We start from the raw sequence: 13,604 nt of genomic DNA, 5'->3' as shown, positions 1-13,604 counted from the left end.
TATGAGTTATCTTTTTTGTTTTGTTTTGTTTTTTTGAGACAGGGTTTCTTTGTGTAGTTTTGATGCCTGTCCTGGATCTTGCTCTGTAGACCAGGCTGGCCTCGAACTCACAGAGATCTACCTGGCTCTGTTTCCCGAGTATATGCCATCGCTACCCAGCATATGATGTTATCTTATGCAACTGATTAAACAAAATTTTTCTGGGGCCAGGTTTGGTTGCACCTGCCTTTAATCCCAGCACTTGGGAGACAGAGCCATGAGTTCAAGGCTAGCCAGGGATACATAGTGAGACTCTGTCTCAAAAAAAAAAAAAAAAAAAAAAAAAAAATTAGTGTGGTGGAATACACATAAAATCTATTATTCTGACTTTAAAATGTATATAGTTCATTTGGTGTTAATTAGATCCATAATCTCTGTCTATTGCTACAACTTCATTTCTAATATGTATTTATTATTTGTGCACACTTGTGAGCCATGTATGTCATGGCATGCATGTGGAGGTCAGAGGTCAGCTTGTGGGTGTCAGTTCTCTCCTTCCATGTGGGTCCCAGGGATCAAACTCAGGTCATTAGGCTTAACTGTAAGCACCTTTACCCCCTGAGCCATCTCACTGGTCCTCTATTTCTCTTTTCACCCTGTGAACTTGTCCTCATTAGACATTGATACTCCACTTATCCCCTTGCCAACCTTTGGCACCTTCTACATGACTGTCTCTGGCTTTGACAACACTGGCTACCTTATGCAAATAGAATCACATAATATTTTCCATTTAACATAATGCCCTTAGGGTCCACCTGTGTCGCTAGACTTCTCAGTATTTTCTTTCTTCCTAGGCCTGAATAATTACTTTAGATGTGTGTGTGTGTGTGTGTGTGTGTGTATACACATGTATATTCATACTGCTTACAGAGGTTAGAGAGAGATGGGTCCCTAAGGAGCTGAAGTTACAAGCAGTTATGAGCCACCCAACATGGGTGTTGGGAACTGAACTAAGGTCCTCTGGAATAGCAGTATGTCCTCTTAACCACTAAACTGTCTCTTCAGCTCTGAGGGATGAATAATATTCTGTCTCATATGCCTTTTGCTAACTCCTCAGCCTTGGGCTACCTGGCTTCTGGGTTGCCATGTTTTGGCTGCTGTGGATAGTGCTGTTGTAAATGTGGCTTGGTTGTGCATAATGTGTCTCCTACATGCTGCTTTTTCTTTTGGGAGTGGAGTTGCTGGATTATATGCTAATTTCATTTTTATTTATTTTTGTTTTTTGTTTCTTGAGACAGAGTTTCTCTGGGTAGCTTTGCGCCTTTCCTGGATCTCGCTCTGTAGACCAGGCTGGCCTCGAACTCACAGAGATCCGCCTGCCTCTGCCTCCCGAGTGCTGGGATTAAAGGCATGCGCCACAACTGCCAGGCGCTAATTTTATTTTTAAAAGAAACTGACATACTGTTTGCAGAGTACCTACACCATTTTACATCCCCATCAATGGTACACAAGGGTCTAATTTCCTGTTTCCATGCAGGCCAGAAGAGGCACCAGATCTCATTACAAGTGGTTGTGAGCCACCATGTGGTTGCTGGGAATTGAACTCATGACCTCTGGAACAGCAGTCGGTGCTCTTAACCACTGAGCCATCTCTCCAGCCCTAATGTTTGTCTTTTAGTGTGTATGTGTGTGCACATCATGACTCATGTGGAGGTCAGAGGCCAACCTTTAGGCGTTGGTTCTCCCATTTTTTTTTAAAATACATTTTTATTTTATGTGCATTGGTGTTTTGCCTGCATGTGTGTTTGTGTGAGGGTGTTGGATCCTCTGGAACTGGAGTTACAGTCAGTTGTGGACTGCCGTGTGGTTGCTAGGAATTGAGCTCAGGACCTCTGGAAGAGCAGCCAGTGCTCTTAACCACTGAGCCACCTCTCCAGCCCCTCCCATTTTTTTTTTAAAAGGATTTAATTTTGTTTAGCTTTGTGTGTTTGCATGTGGTTATGTACATGAGACATCAGCTCCTCTAGAGATGGAGTTACAAGTAGTCATGAGCTGCCTGATGTGGATACTGGGAACTTAACTTGGGGCCTCTGGAAGAAACACTGAGCCATCTCTCTAGGTCTCTCCTTCCATCTTTACATGGGTTCCAGGGATTGGTCTCAGGTTGTCAGGCTTGTGAGACAGACAAGTGCTTTTACCCACTGAGCCATTTAGACCACCCTCCCATCCTCCCTTATTTGAGACAAGGTTTTGCTCTGTAGCCCAGGCTGGTCTTGGAGATCCCACCCCACCCCCAAGTGCCGGGATTATAGGTATGTACCATCATGCTACTATGCATCTTTTCATTGCTTATTGGCCATGTGCTTATCTCATCTGCAGAAGTGGCAAGTCTCAGGGTTTTCTTTTTTTTCCCCTTGGGAGGAGGTGTTGGGATTGAACCTAGGGCCTGAGTCTGTGGAAGTTTTTCTATCACTGAGCTACATCTCTAGCCCCCTCTCTATTGCAGCTTCATGGACTATGTCTGAGGTGTGCTGTATTGACTGTACTAATTCCTCTGAAAGCATTCACTTTTGATTTTCTTGGTCTTCTCTATTGTGTTTTCCTATATTGTTCCTGTTTATGTCTTTATTGTCTTATTTCTTCCTAAACATTCAAGAGTTATCCTTGCCTTCCTGTTGTAAATAAATGCATTTAAAGCTTCAGGTTTCTCTCTGAGCATGATGTAGCTGGAAAGAACACGTTGGAAAGACAAAACATATTTTTGCTTCTCTGTGCATTTCCTGGAGGTGGTTTGGGGCTTGTTTTTTGCCTGGTTTGGCTGCTTGCTGTCAACTTCTTGCCCTGTTTAGTCCTTTCCTGACTCTCCAGCTAACATCAGGATGAGCTTTCTAGAATGTGCTCACATGGCTAAAGGTCACACGGGTGCACTTTTAGGGATGGAGCAACTCTGAGTCCCTAGAAAGAGAGGTAACAGGCAGCCAGGTGTGGTGGTGCAGGTCTTTAATCCCAGAACTCAGGAGGCAGAGATTGTTGGGCCTCTGTGAGTTCTAGGACAGCCCGGGCTACAAAGCGAGTTCCAGGACAGCCAGGGTTGTTGCACAGAGAAACCCTGTCTCAAAAACAGCAGCAACAACAAAGAAAGGTACATGAGGTGGAGAGGACACGGAGCTGTCCGTGCAGACAGCTGTTGTCACAGCTAGGCCAGGGGACATAGTGGATTAGGAGGTGGAGATTGTAAGCAGAGCAAGTACTGCCCGGCTCAGCAAGCTCACAGCATGGCTCAGGCTTGGGGGCTCTGGGCGTGGGTCAGAATGTCAGCTTCTTAGCTTGTCGCCTCCCTTCTGAGTGGCCCTGAGGCACTTTCTTTAGTGTTTGTTCATTTTCTAGCCCACAAACGAAAGACTGATTTCCTTCTTCAGGTGTCAGTGTTTAGTACTAAGGGATGGTTGCTGCTTGGTTATTGCTTGGAAGCAGCCTTGGTCATCTGTGCCTCAGGGCACCGTAGCCCTCCTGGTGACAGCATTTGGAGTTGTCCTCTGAAAGGGGTGCACCGTCCCTTTCAGTGTGAGCTGATGTGGCCATGCCAGCTTCTTTTCAAGGGGAGACAGGAAACGGTATTGAAATAGCTAACACTGCAAACTACTGTCCTCAGAAGGCATGGTTCGGGGAACCAGTGTGGCTCTTCTAAGGGTCCCCACAGAGGCTCCTGAGGACAGTGCCTGTTATCCACTCACCTGTTTTACAGATCGTGACGTCTGCATCGACAGATCTTCAGGATTATACTTACTACTTTGTCCCAGCTCCTTGGCTGTCAGTCAAACTTCTGAGACTGCTGCAATGCTACCCACCCCCAGGTAATGTTGCCTACAGCCCTTCTATGTTTTTTTTTTTTTTTTTACAGCAACCCCCTCTCCCCTGCAAGTAGTATTCCCCATATCCCCTTCCTTGATGCTCCCTGCAGCCCCCTACTCCATGACCACAGACTCAGTTCACCCCAGACTCTTTATGAGGGAGAATTTAATTCCTTAGTTGATCAAAATCTTGTTTATTAGATTTAAAAGTTTATTAGGTGCTTCAGAGAGAGGTTAAATTAGTGAAGTGCTGGCATGATAGACAGCAAGGACTTGAGTTCAGTCTGAAACCAGCATAAAAAGCCAGGCTTAGTAGTACATACTTGTAATCCTAGTAGCAGGAGGGAGAGACAGGAGGATCTAGTGTAAGCTACTGGCAAGACTCCTGTCCCATTGAGTGACCCTATCTCAAAAGTGTGGATGTGGGTGGAACCGGAGGCTGACCCCTCCCACATGCACATATATCCACACATAAAATTCATTGGGAGCCTTGGCTCTGTTCTGTCCTTTTCCTCCTTCTCTTTTTTGCAATAGGTTGTTTCTTGTTTGTTGGTTTTTCCAGGCAAGGTTTCTCTGTGTAACAGCTCTGGCTTTCCTAGAACTCACTCTGTTGACCAGACTGGTTTGAACTCACAGAGATCCTCCTACCTCTGCCTCCCGAGTGCTGGGATTAAAGGTGTGCACCACCATTGCCTGGCAGCAATAGGTTCTTATTGTACAGCCTAGACTGTCCTGGAATTCACTGTAATCTTCCTGCTTCAGCCTCTCAAGTGCTAGGATAACAGGCTCCCACCACTATGACTTGAATTTGCTCTCTATAGGTTTTTGTTTTATTAGTTTTTACATTTACATTTATTAGTTTCCATATTTTACAGTGTGTGTGTGTGTGTGTGTGTGTATGTGTGTGTGTGTGTGTGTGTGTGTGTATTGTGGGTGCATGTGCCACAACATGCATGCAGAGGTCAGAGGGCAACTTGTGGGTGTTGTTGGTTCTCTCTTTCCACATGTGGGTTCTAAGGATTGAGCTCAGGTTAGAGCACTGGCTGCTCTTCCAGAGGACCTGGGTTCAATTTCCAGCACCCATATGACAGCTCACAACTGTCTGGGACCTGTTTGACAAATTGATGAGAAATGCCTTTATCCACTGAGCTGTCTCACTGGCCCTAGTTTTGTTCTTCTTTTTTAAAATTTATTTTTATTTCTTTATTTTTTATGTGCATTAGTGTTTTGCCTGTGTGTATGTCTGTGTAAGGGTGTCAGGTCCCAGACAGTTGTGAGCTGTGATGTGGGTGCTGGAAATTGAACCCAGGTCCTCTGCAAGAGCTATCAGTACTCTAAACCACTGAGCCATCTCTCCAGCCTCCCTAGTTTTGTTCTTAATGAGACAGGGTCTTATGTAATAACTCAGTCTGTTCTTGGACTTACTATATAGTCTTGACCTCCTAATCCTTCTGCCTCTGTCTTCTGAGTGCTCTGAAACAAGTGTGTACCACCATGGCTGGCTTTAGTTTTTGCACATTGTTTTTTCCTTCTGCTTTGAACCAAATTAAAAAAAATTTCTTCCTCTTTATGTTGCTGTATATTTTCTCTATTTCTGTGGGTAATAACAGAAAAAAGTCTCCTTGTCTCTGAAGCTTCTTAGATGTTTCACCCATAACTCTTGGATTTTATGACTAATATACTCTTGTCTCAACGGAGGTACTTTGGTTCCATCTGAATCAGAAGCAGGTGTGGCTACCACAGCTGCTCTGTCTCCACCTCATGTTTATGAAACTGAACAGGGAGCTGTCCCATGGCAATTAACAAATGCTCCCAGCTATGTCTGCAGCTGGGAGTAACTGTCAATAGGACAGTGTGTTGGAGGCCTCTTGCCCAGGTGTGGGGTTGGGCTGGTGGGATGTATGCTTTGGTAGCCCAGCCGACAGTTGTGTCTTGCCCAGAAGACCCTGCGGTGCGTGGCCGTCTGACTGAGTGCTTGGAGACCATCCTGAACAAGGCCCAGGAGCCACCCAAGTCTAAGAAGGTCCAACACTCAAATGCCAAGAATGCTGTTCTGTTTGAGGCCATCAGCCTGATCATCCATCATGACAGGTGAGCCACTGTCAGCAACACGTCACTCTCAGAGGTAGCAGGTGGAGGCTGGCACTTGGTGTCTGTTGTTTGTGCAGATGCTGACAGGTAGATGCTGACAGGTAGCTGCCTTCTAGGTTTGGCCTGTGTCAGGTAAGACCACTGACTCCTCATGCTTCTCCAGCTGATGTTCCGTCTCTGGCTACAGGATGTCCCCTCTAGATACTTTGGCTGTAGCAAAGTATCCCTGTCACCAAGAGGCTTCTCTGAAAGGAAGAAGTACCTGTATGCTGTTAGCTTTGCTGCTCAGGAAGGCACACTCCAGTATTCTGAGGTCTCCTGAATCCTGACTCCCAGCCCCTGTAGAGGGCCATGGCTGGGTCACAGGCAGTGGTTGTCTTACATAGCACAGGCTTGCTTCTGGTCTTTGATGCTCAACCCTGGTGGCATGCCCTCGTGTATGCTTGTGGCACTGTGCTCTGGATCTGTGCCAGAGGCATGAGGCTCAGGAGCAGGGCTGTAGAAGACAGCAACTCTAGCTGGTTGGAACCAGCTGTTTTTACTAAATCATTTAGATAAATGTTACTGGGACAGAAACAGTTTGTCAAACTGGAGCAGGGTTGAGAATGAACTGTTAAAAAACAATGTGAAGGAGATCTTATTTGTTCTTTTTATTTGTTTTCTGTTTTTTCGAGACAGGGTTTCTCTGTGTATTTGGTGCCTGTTTTGAATCTCGCTCTGTAGACCAGGTTGGCCTCAAACTCACAGAGATCCACCTGGCTCTGCCTCCCTAGTGCCGGGATTAAAGGCGTGCGCCACCACTGTCCAGCTCTTATTTAAGAAACGTGTAAGGAGGAATTGTGACGATTTATCCTGAGTTCCCCATTAGCCCTCACCACTTACTGTTTGCCCTAGCCTGGTCCAATCCTGCACAGCCCTGCTCTAGGCTGGCTGCTGTTCAAGTCACTTTTCTGGACACAACTTGAAGAAAGTGAAGCCTTGGTCTACCAGAACTTTCTGGAGTCCACACAGGAGTAGGGGAAATCCTGCAGACTCACTAGAAAGTCACCCTTCTTCACTGTAACCCCTCTTTACAACCCTTCATTGTACTCCTTCCTTACAGCTCCCCTTCCTCACTCACTTCTCACTGCACTTCTACTACCTCCTTACTGTGCCCCTCCCCACAGTATCTCCTTACTGTGCCCCTCCCCACTGTGTCTCCTTACTGTGCCCCCTCCCCACTGCATCTCCTCCTTACTGTGCCCCTCCCTACTTCATCTCCTCCTTACTGTGCCCCTCCCTACTTCATCTCCTCCTTACTGTGCCCCCTCCTCACTTCATCTCCTCCTTACTGTGCCCCCTCCCCACTGCATCTCCTCCTTACTGTGCCCTCCCCACTGCATCTCCTCCTTACTGTGCCCCCTCCCCACTGCATCTCCTCCTTACTGTGCCCCCTCCTCACTTCATCTCCTTACTGTGCCCCTCCCCACTGTGTCTCCTTACTGTGCCCCCTCCCCACTGCATCTCCTCCTTACTGTGCCCCTCCCTACTTCATCTCCTCCTTACTGTGCCCCCTCCTCACTTCATCTCCTCCTTACTGTGCCCCCTCCCCACTGCATCTCCTCCTTACTGTGCCCCTCCCCACTGCATCTCCTCCTTACTGTGCCCCCTCCCCACTGCATCTCCTCCTTACTGTGCCCCCTCCTCACTTCATCTCCTCCTTACTGTGCCCCCTCCCCACTGCATCTCCTCCTTACTGTGCCCCCTCCTCACTTCATCTCCTCCTTACTGTGCCCCCTCCCCACTGCATCTCCTCCTTACTGTGCCCCCTCCTCACTTCATCTCCTCCTTACTGTGCCCCCTCCCCACTGCATCTCCTCCTTACTGTGCCCCCTCCTCACTTCATCTCCTCCTTACTGTGCCCCTCCCCACTGCATCTCCTCCTTACTGTGCCCCCTCCTCACTGCATCTCCTCCTTACTGTGCCCCTCCCCACTGCATCTCCTTACTGTGCCCCCTCCCCACTGCATCTCCTTACTGTGCCCCTCCCCACTGCATCTCCTCCTTACTGTGCCCCTCCCCACTGTGTCTCCTTACTGTGCCCCTCCCCACTGTGTCTCCTTACTGTGCCCCTCCCCACTGTGTCTCCTTACTGTGCCCCTCCCCACTGTATCTCCTTACTGTGCCCCTCCCCACTGTATCTCCTTACTGTGCCCCCTCCTCACTGCATCTCCTCCTTACTGTGCCCCTCCCCACTGCATCTCCTCCTTACTGTGCCCCTCCCCACTGCATCTCCTCCTTACTGTGCCCCTCCTCACTGCATCTCCTCCTTACTGTGCCCCTCCCCACTGCATCTCCTTACTGTGCCCCTCCTCACCATGTCCCCTGTTCCTTGCAGTGAGCCAAACTTGCTCGTCCGTGCCTGCAACCAGCTGGGCCAATTCCTGCAGCACCGGGAGACAAACCTGCGCTACCTGGCTCTGGAGAGCATGTGCACACTGGCCAGCTCTGAGTTCTCTCATGAGGCTGTAAAGACCCACATTGAGACTGTCATCAATGCCTTGAAGGTGTGCTCCTTGTTGGTCATGTGTGGCTGCCTTTATGTGGATGCCAGAAGATTAGGAGGTGCCTCCTGTAGGCATAGATGAGTTCCTTCAAGCTGTTTAGTTTGGACCCTAGGGTGTTTGCCTGTTTCTTGCTGACATGTGGGGTGGATGCAGCAATTGGGGGAGAAAGCTGTCTGTCTTCCTGCAGTGAAGTCCTGCTATTCCCTGAGAACAGAGTTCTAGCCAAGTACCTTTACCTGAGTTTGTCTCTGTTGTGACAGTTTTGTCCCATGAGATGGATTCATGTGACACCTGCCTTAAGTCCAAGATAATATAGTTCAGTAAACATAAGTAGTTTGCTTTTGGTCAAAAGATGAAATACTTTGTTCTTATCTCCAGGAAGCTTCACCTTTTACAAAGCAAAATTCCTTGTCAAGGATTTTAGATTTTTTTTTAAGGATTAGAATTCCAGAATTTAAAGAGCCTAGCTGAGGTTACCTGTTCTCATATGTGCTTCTGAGTGTGAGTGACATTGCTGGTTTGCTTCTCTGGAACAGCACACACTGTCCACTGTACCCGCTTGTTAGGATAGTTCAGTAGGGAACTGTGGATGCAGACCCTTCTTCATCTTGGTGAGTCTTCAGCTGCAGTGAAGCAGGTCTGGCCCTGGTCTGTGTTTGTATAACTCAATAGGCATTTGGTGCCTGTCTTGAACATGAAGTTGCATTCTTCCCAGTCCTGATCGATGTCTGTTCTCTTCATTCCCTTTGATCACAAAGCTCTCATCTCAAGCTTCTCTAACCCTTGTTAGGTCCCTCTGCCCTGCCCTGGGTCATCCTGTACTGTTCTCTACCACTGCAGGGGGCTACAGATACCTGCACCATGCTTCTCAAGCATTGTGTGTGGTAGGGTTTCTGGAATCTCTTTCCCATGCCAGCTGGAGAGGGGCCCAAGAACCTGCCTCGGAACCAGCTCCCGGGCAACACGGAAGGTGCTGGTCTGTGCCCACACAATGGAGAGGCCTTAGTGACCACCTGCTCACTAGGCCCGAGTGTAATCCTCAGAAGAGCTGATCGGGGAGGAGGGAGAGTGAACAAACAAGGCTAGAACGGGATTATCCTGACTGAACTAAGTATGAGGGGCAGGCAGTGAGTTGTGTGTGGGTTCCAAGTGGCCTAAATTGTTGGGTCCCATATATTGATAGTTAGGTGGCCCAGTAAGGGACTTGGAGATAGGGGAGCATCCTGCCTGATGGGCACAGTGCTGTAGGGTGCCCCAAGATAGCGCCTATGGAATAAATAGATGCTAGCTCATGGACTGACCTACAGCAGTGGATAGGCACTGTCCACCAACCTGTGCTTTGCAGGAGTGGCTCTGACTCTGCCTTGTTTCCCAGACGGAACGAGACGTGAGTGTGCGGCAGCGGGCAGTGGACCTGCTCTACGCCATGTGTGACCGCAGCAACGCCCAGCAGATTGTGGCTGAGATGCTGAGCTACCTAGAGACGGCTGACTACTCCATCCGAGAGGAAATTGTGAGTCCTGCAGCCTGAAGGCTGCCCGAGCTGCTCCCTACTGTGGATATGAGTTCCAGTGGATAAAATTCCTGGGTGGTTTTCAGTGTCTGGCAGGCTTGCCTGAGTGTCTATGAGACACTAGATAAAAGATTGCTTGGCATCAGCTTCCTTGTCTCTGGCCTTCCAGTGTGGGTGTTTGGCAGTGCAGGGTGTGGTCATCTGTGCTAGGCAGGCATGAGCTGATTCGTGAGGGAAAATCCTCCAAAACTATTAAGAAGAGTAAAATGAAATTCACAGGCAAATGGATGGAGCTAGACAAAAGTCATTATCCATCCATCAGTTGATGGACATCTAGGTTGTTTCCAATTCCTGGCTATTATGAATAGAACAGCAATGAACATGAATGAGCAAGTATCTCTAGTAGTAGGATATAGAATCCTTTGGGTATGAGCGGTATAGCTGGATCTTTTTGAGGTTTTTTTTTTTTTTTTTTTTTTTTTTTTTTTTAAAGACATGCCTTCTTTATGTAGCCCTGGCTATCCTGAAATCCTATGTAGATTTGTTTCCAGTTTGCTGAGGTTCTGAGAAACTGCCACACTGATTCACTGATTTCCTTAGTGGCAGTATGAGTTTGCACTTCGACCAGCAATGAATAAGTACTCCCCTTTCCCTGACTCCTCGCCAGCACATGCTGTCATTTGTTTATTGATCTTGGACATTCTGACTGGGGTAGGATGAAATCTCAAAGTAGTTTTAATTTGCATTTCCTGGATGACTAAGGATATTGAACATTTCTTCAAGTATATCTCAGCCATTTATATTTCATCTTTTGAGAACTGTCTGTTTAGTTCTGTATCCCATTTTTATTCATTCATTCATTTATTTACTTATTTTTTTGTTTCTCTGTGAAACAGTTCTGGTTGTCCTGGAACTAACTCTCTGTAGACCAGGCTGGCCTTGAACTCACAGAGATCTGCCTACCTTTGTCGCCTGAGTGTTGGGATTAAAGATGTGCACCACCACCACCTGGCCTTGTATCCCAATTTTAAATTGGGTTGTTCATTTTTTTTGTTCTTTATTTTAGATACACTCTATTAGATGTGTAATCTGTAAAGACTTTTTCCCATTCTCTAGTCTGCGCTTTGCTGGAATGATGGTGTCCTTGCCATACAGAAGCTTTTAAGCTTCATGAGGCCCCATTTATTAATTGTTAGTTTTAGTGTCCATGCTGTCAGTGTGAAGAGACACCATGACCAAGACAACTTTTAAAATAGAGAATTTAATTGGAGGCTTGCCTATAGTTTCATAGGCTTAGTCCATGAGCATCATGGCAGGGAGTGTGGTGGCAGGTGGGCAGGCATGGCTGCTGGAGCAGTAACTGAGAGCTTGTATGGCTTGCAAGTTGTAGGCAGACTGGGCCTGGCATGGGCTTTTAAATAAAACTTCAAAGCCACCCTGTTCCTCCACAGTGACATACCTCCTCCAATAAGGCCACACCCACTCCAAGGCTTTCCCAAACAGTTCCACTAACTGGAGACCAATCATTCAAATGTAAGAGCTTATGAGGACTATGTATAGGCTCATTCAAACCACCACACTTTGGAAGTATTATGGAGTCAGGGAGGTAAGGTGATGCAGGGTTGGGGTATGGCTGACCTCAGCCGATTGTCTTGAGTGTTAGCACCTTGTCCCAGGTGCACTGTTGTGTCCCTGGAGTTGACCAGCTTTCCTCACCTGAATCAGCTGCTCTCACCTTGTCCCAGGTGCACTGTTATGTCCCTGGAGTTGACCAGCTTTCCTCACCTGAATCAGCTGCTCTCACCTTGTCCCAGGTGTACTGTTATGTCCCTGGAGTTGACCAGCTTTCCTCACCTGAATCAGCTGCTCTCTACTCTCTGGGCCTCTAAAGATCTGCTGAAAGCTTCCTGTCCACTCCAAGCTTTAGGTCCTTCTGCAACCTGGCATAAGCTGTGTGCCAGCCTTGGTAGCACCTTCATGAGGGCCCTGTCTTCCCTGCAGGTGCTGAAGGTGGCCATCCTAGCTGAGAAGTATGCAGTGGACTACACTTGGTATGTGGACACCATTCTCAACCTCATCCGCATCGCAGGCGACTATGTGAGCGAAGAAGTGTGGTACCGTGTCATCCAGATTGTCATCAACCGGGATGATGTGCAGGGTTATGCTGCCAAGACAGTGTTTGAGGTATGGTGGAGAAGAGTGTGCACCCTCACTAGGGCCAGTGGTGTCTGAGCTTAAGGGGACAGAGATGGGCCTCAGTGGTGTTGATTTTCCCCCTTCTTGGTCTCAGTAGTGGTTATGCCCTTCTTGAGCTAATGCCCCCGCCAAGCTGCAGCTTGCTCTCACCCTAATCTCCAAAACCATATTAGGGCTGATGAGGCTGTTGAGCGACCTACGTGCTATCCTATGCATGAGGGACATCATATGTCTGCTGTATCTCAGGCTTTGCTGTTGGGCCCTCTGCTGTTGGCACTGCAGCCAGCTGCAGGAAGCCAGGGTCTGCCAAGGCTTTAGGAGGAAGCTCTCACTGACTTCAAAATACACCTTTCAAGGAAGGACCCAGCTGTCTTTGTTGTAGCTTCACCTTGTGCCAGCTGCCTGTTCTGTGGCCTAGCTCCTGGTGTTCCCTATTTCACAGGCATTGCAGGCTCCAGCGTGTCATGAGAACTTGGTCAAAGTGGGCGGCTACATCCTGGGGGAGTTTGGAAACTTGATAGCTGGGGACCCACGATCCAGGTAAAAGACCCCAGGGAACCAGGGGTATGCACTGCACTGGACTGCCCTGCTCTCTACACTGCTTTGACATCCCGAGGGAGGAGGAAACCCCTACACTGGGAGCTGGCAGTGTGTCCTCCTTAAGGAGGTACTGCTTTAGCGTAGGGTCCCCACTGCAGGTGCAGGCTGAGCACAAGGCAGCACGTGAGACAGATGAGATAGTGTGACTCCCGTCTGTGCTCTCTGCCCCTCTCAAGCCCTCTGATCCAGTTCAACCTGCTCCACTCCAAGTTCCACTTGTGCAGCGTCCCCACCCGGGCACTCCTGCTGTCCACCTACATCAAGTTCGTGAACCTCTTTCCAGAGGTAAAGGCTACCATTCAGGACGTGCTCCGCAGTGACAGTCAACTGAAGAATGCAGATGTGGAACTGCAACAGCGGGCTGTGGAGTACCTGCGGCTGAGTACTGTTGCCAGCACTGACATCCTGGTGCGGGCTCCGGGCTGGGCTGTTTGGTGCTGGGGCCGCTGGGCTGGTACTGGGTGCCAGGGTGGCCACACCAACCTCTAGTCTTTTTAATAGGCAACTGTCCTAGAGGAAATGCCACCCTTCCCTGAGCGTGAGTCCTCCATCTTGGCCAAGCTAAAGAAGAAGAAGGGCCCGAGCACAGTGACTGACCTGGAAGAGAGCAAGCGTGAGCGAAGCATTGACGTGAATGGGGGCCCTGAACCCGTTCCAGCCAGCACCAGTGCTGCGGTGGGTTCCTGCCACTGTGTACCTGGCGCCCATCAGGGCCTTATATCCCAGGGTTGGGAATGGCAGGGCTGGTGTCTGTGGGAAAGCTTGTGGGTAGGTACTCAGAAGTGGAGTCTAGCGCTGGACATGTGGTCAGGTGTGCCCCTGAACTTAG

At 48.5% G+C, this 13,604-nt stretch overlaps 1 protein-coding gene across 2 annotated transcripts in view; it reads left to right on the top strand.

Annotated features, from left to right (window-relative positions):
• Window positions 1–13,604, top strand: part of Ap2a2 (adaptor related protein complex 2 subunit alpha 2) — a 72,297-nt gene that overhangs the window by 46,775 nt on the left and 11,918 nt on the right. Inside the window, exons 7-14 of one of the 2 annotated variants that reach the window (XM_059264408.1) lie at window positions 3,725–3,833; window positions 5,774–5,921; window positions 8,298–8,466; window positions 9,842–9,979; window positions 11,981–12,163; window positions 12,618–12,715; window positions 12,952–13,183; window positions 13,277–13,450. In XM_059264408.1, coding sequence (XP_059120391.1) covers window positions 3,725–3,833; window positions 5,774–5,921; window positions 8,298–8,466; window positions 9,842–9,979; window positions 11,981–12,163; window positions 12,618–12,715; window positions 12,952–13,183; window positions 13,277–13,450 — 1,251 coding nt within the window. Of the gene's footprint in view, window positions 1–3,724; window positions 3,834–5,770; window positions 5,922–8,297; window positions 8,467–9,841; window positions 9,980–11,980; window positions 12,164–12,617; window positions 12,716–12,951; window positions 13,184–13,276; window positions 13,451–13,604 lie in introns of both variants that reach the window. The other variant, XM_059264399.1, reaches the window with a different exon arrangement.

The sequence above is a fragment of the Peromyscus eremicus genome, chromosome 1 (assembly GCF_949786415.1).
Source record: "Peromyscus eremicus chromosome 1, PerEre_H2_v1, whole genome shotgun sequence".
Lineage (NCBI taxonomy): Eukaryota > Metazoa > Chordata > Mammalia > Rodentia > Cricetidae > Peromyscus > Peromyscus eremicus.
This window is presented reverse-complemented; position numbering and strand designations above follow the sequence as displayed.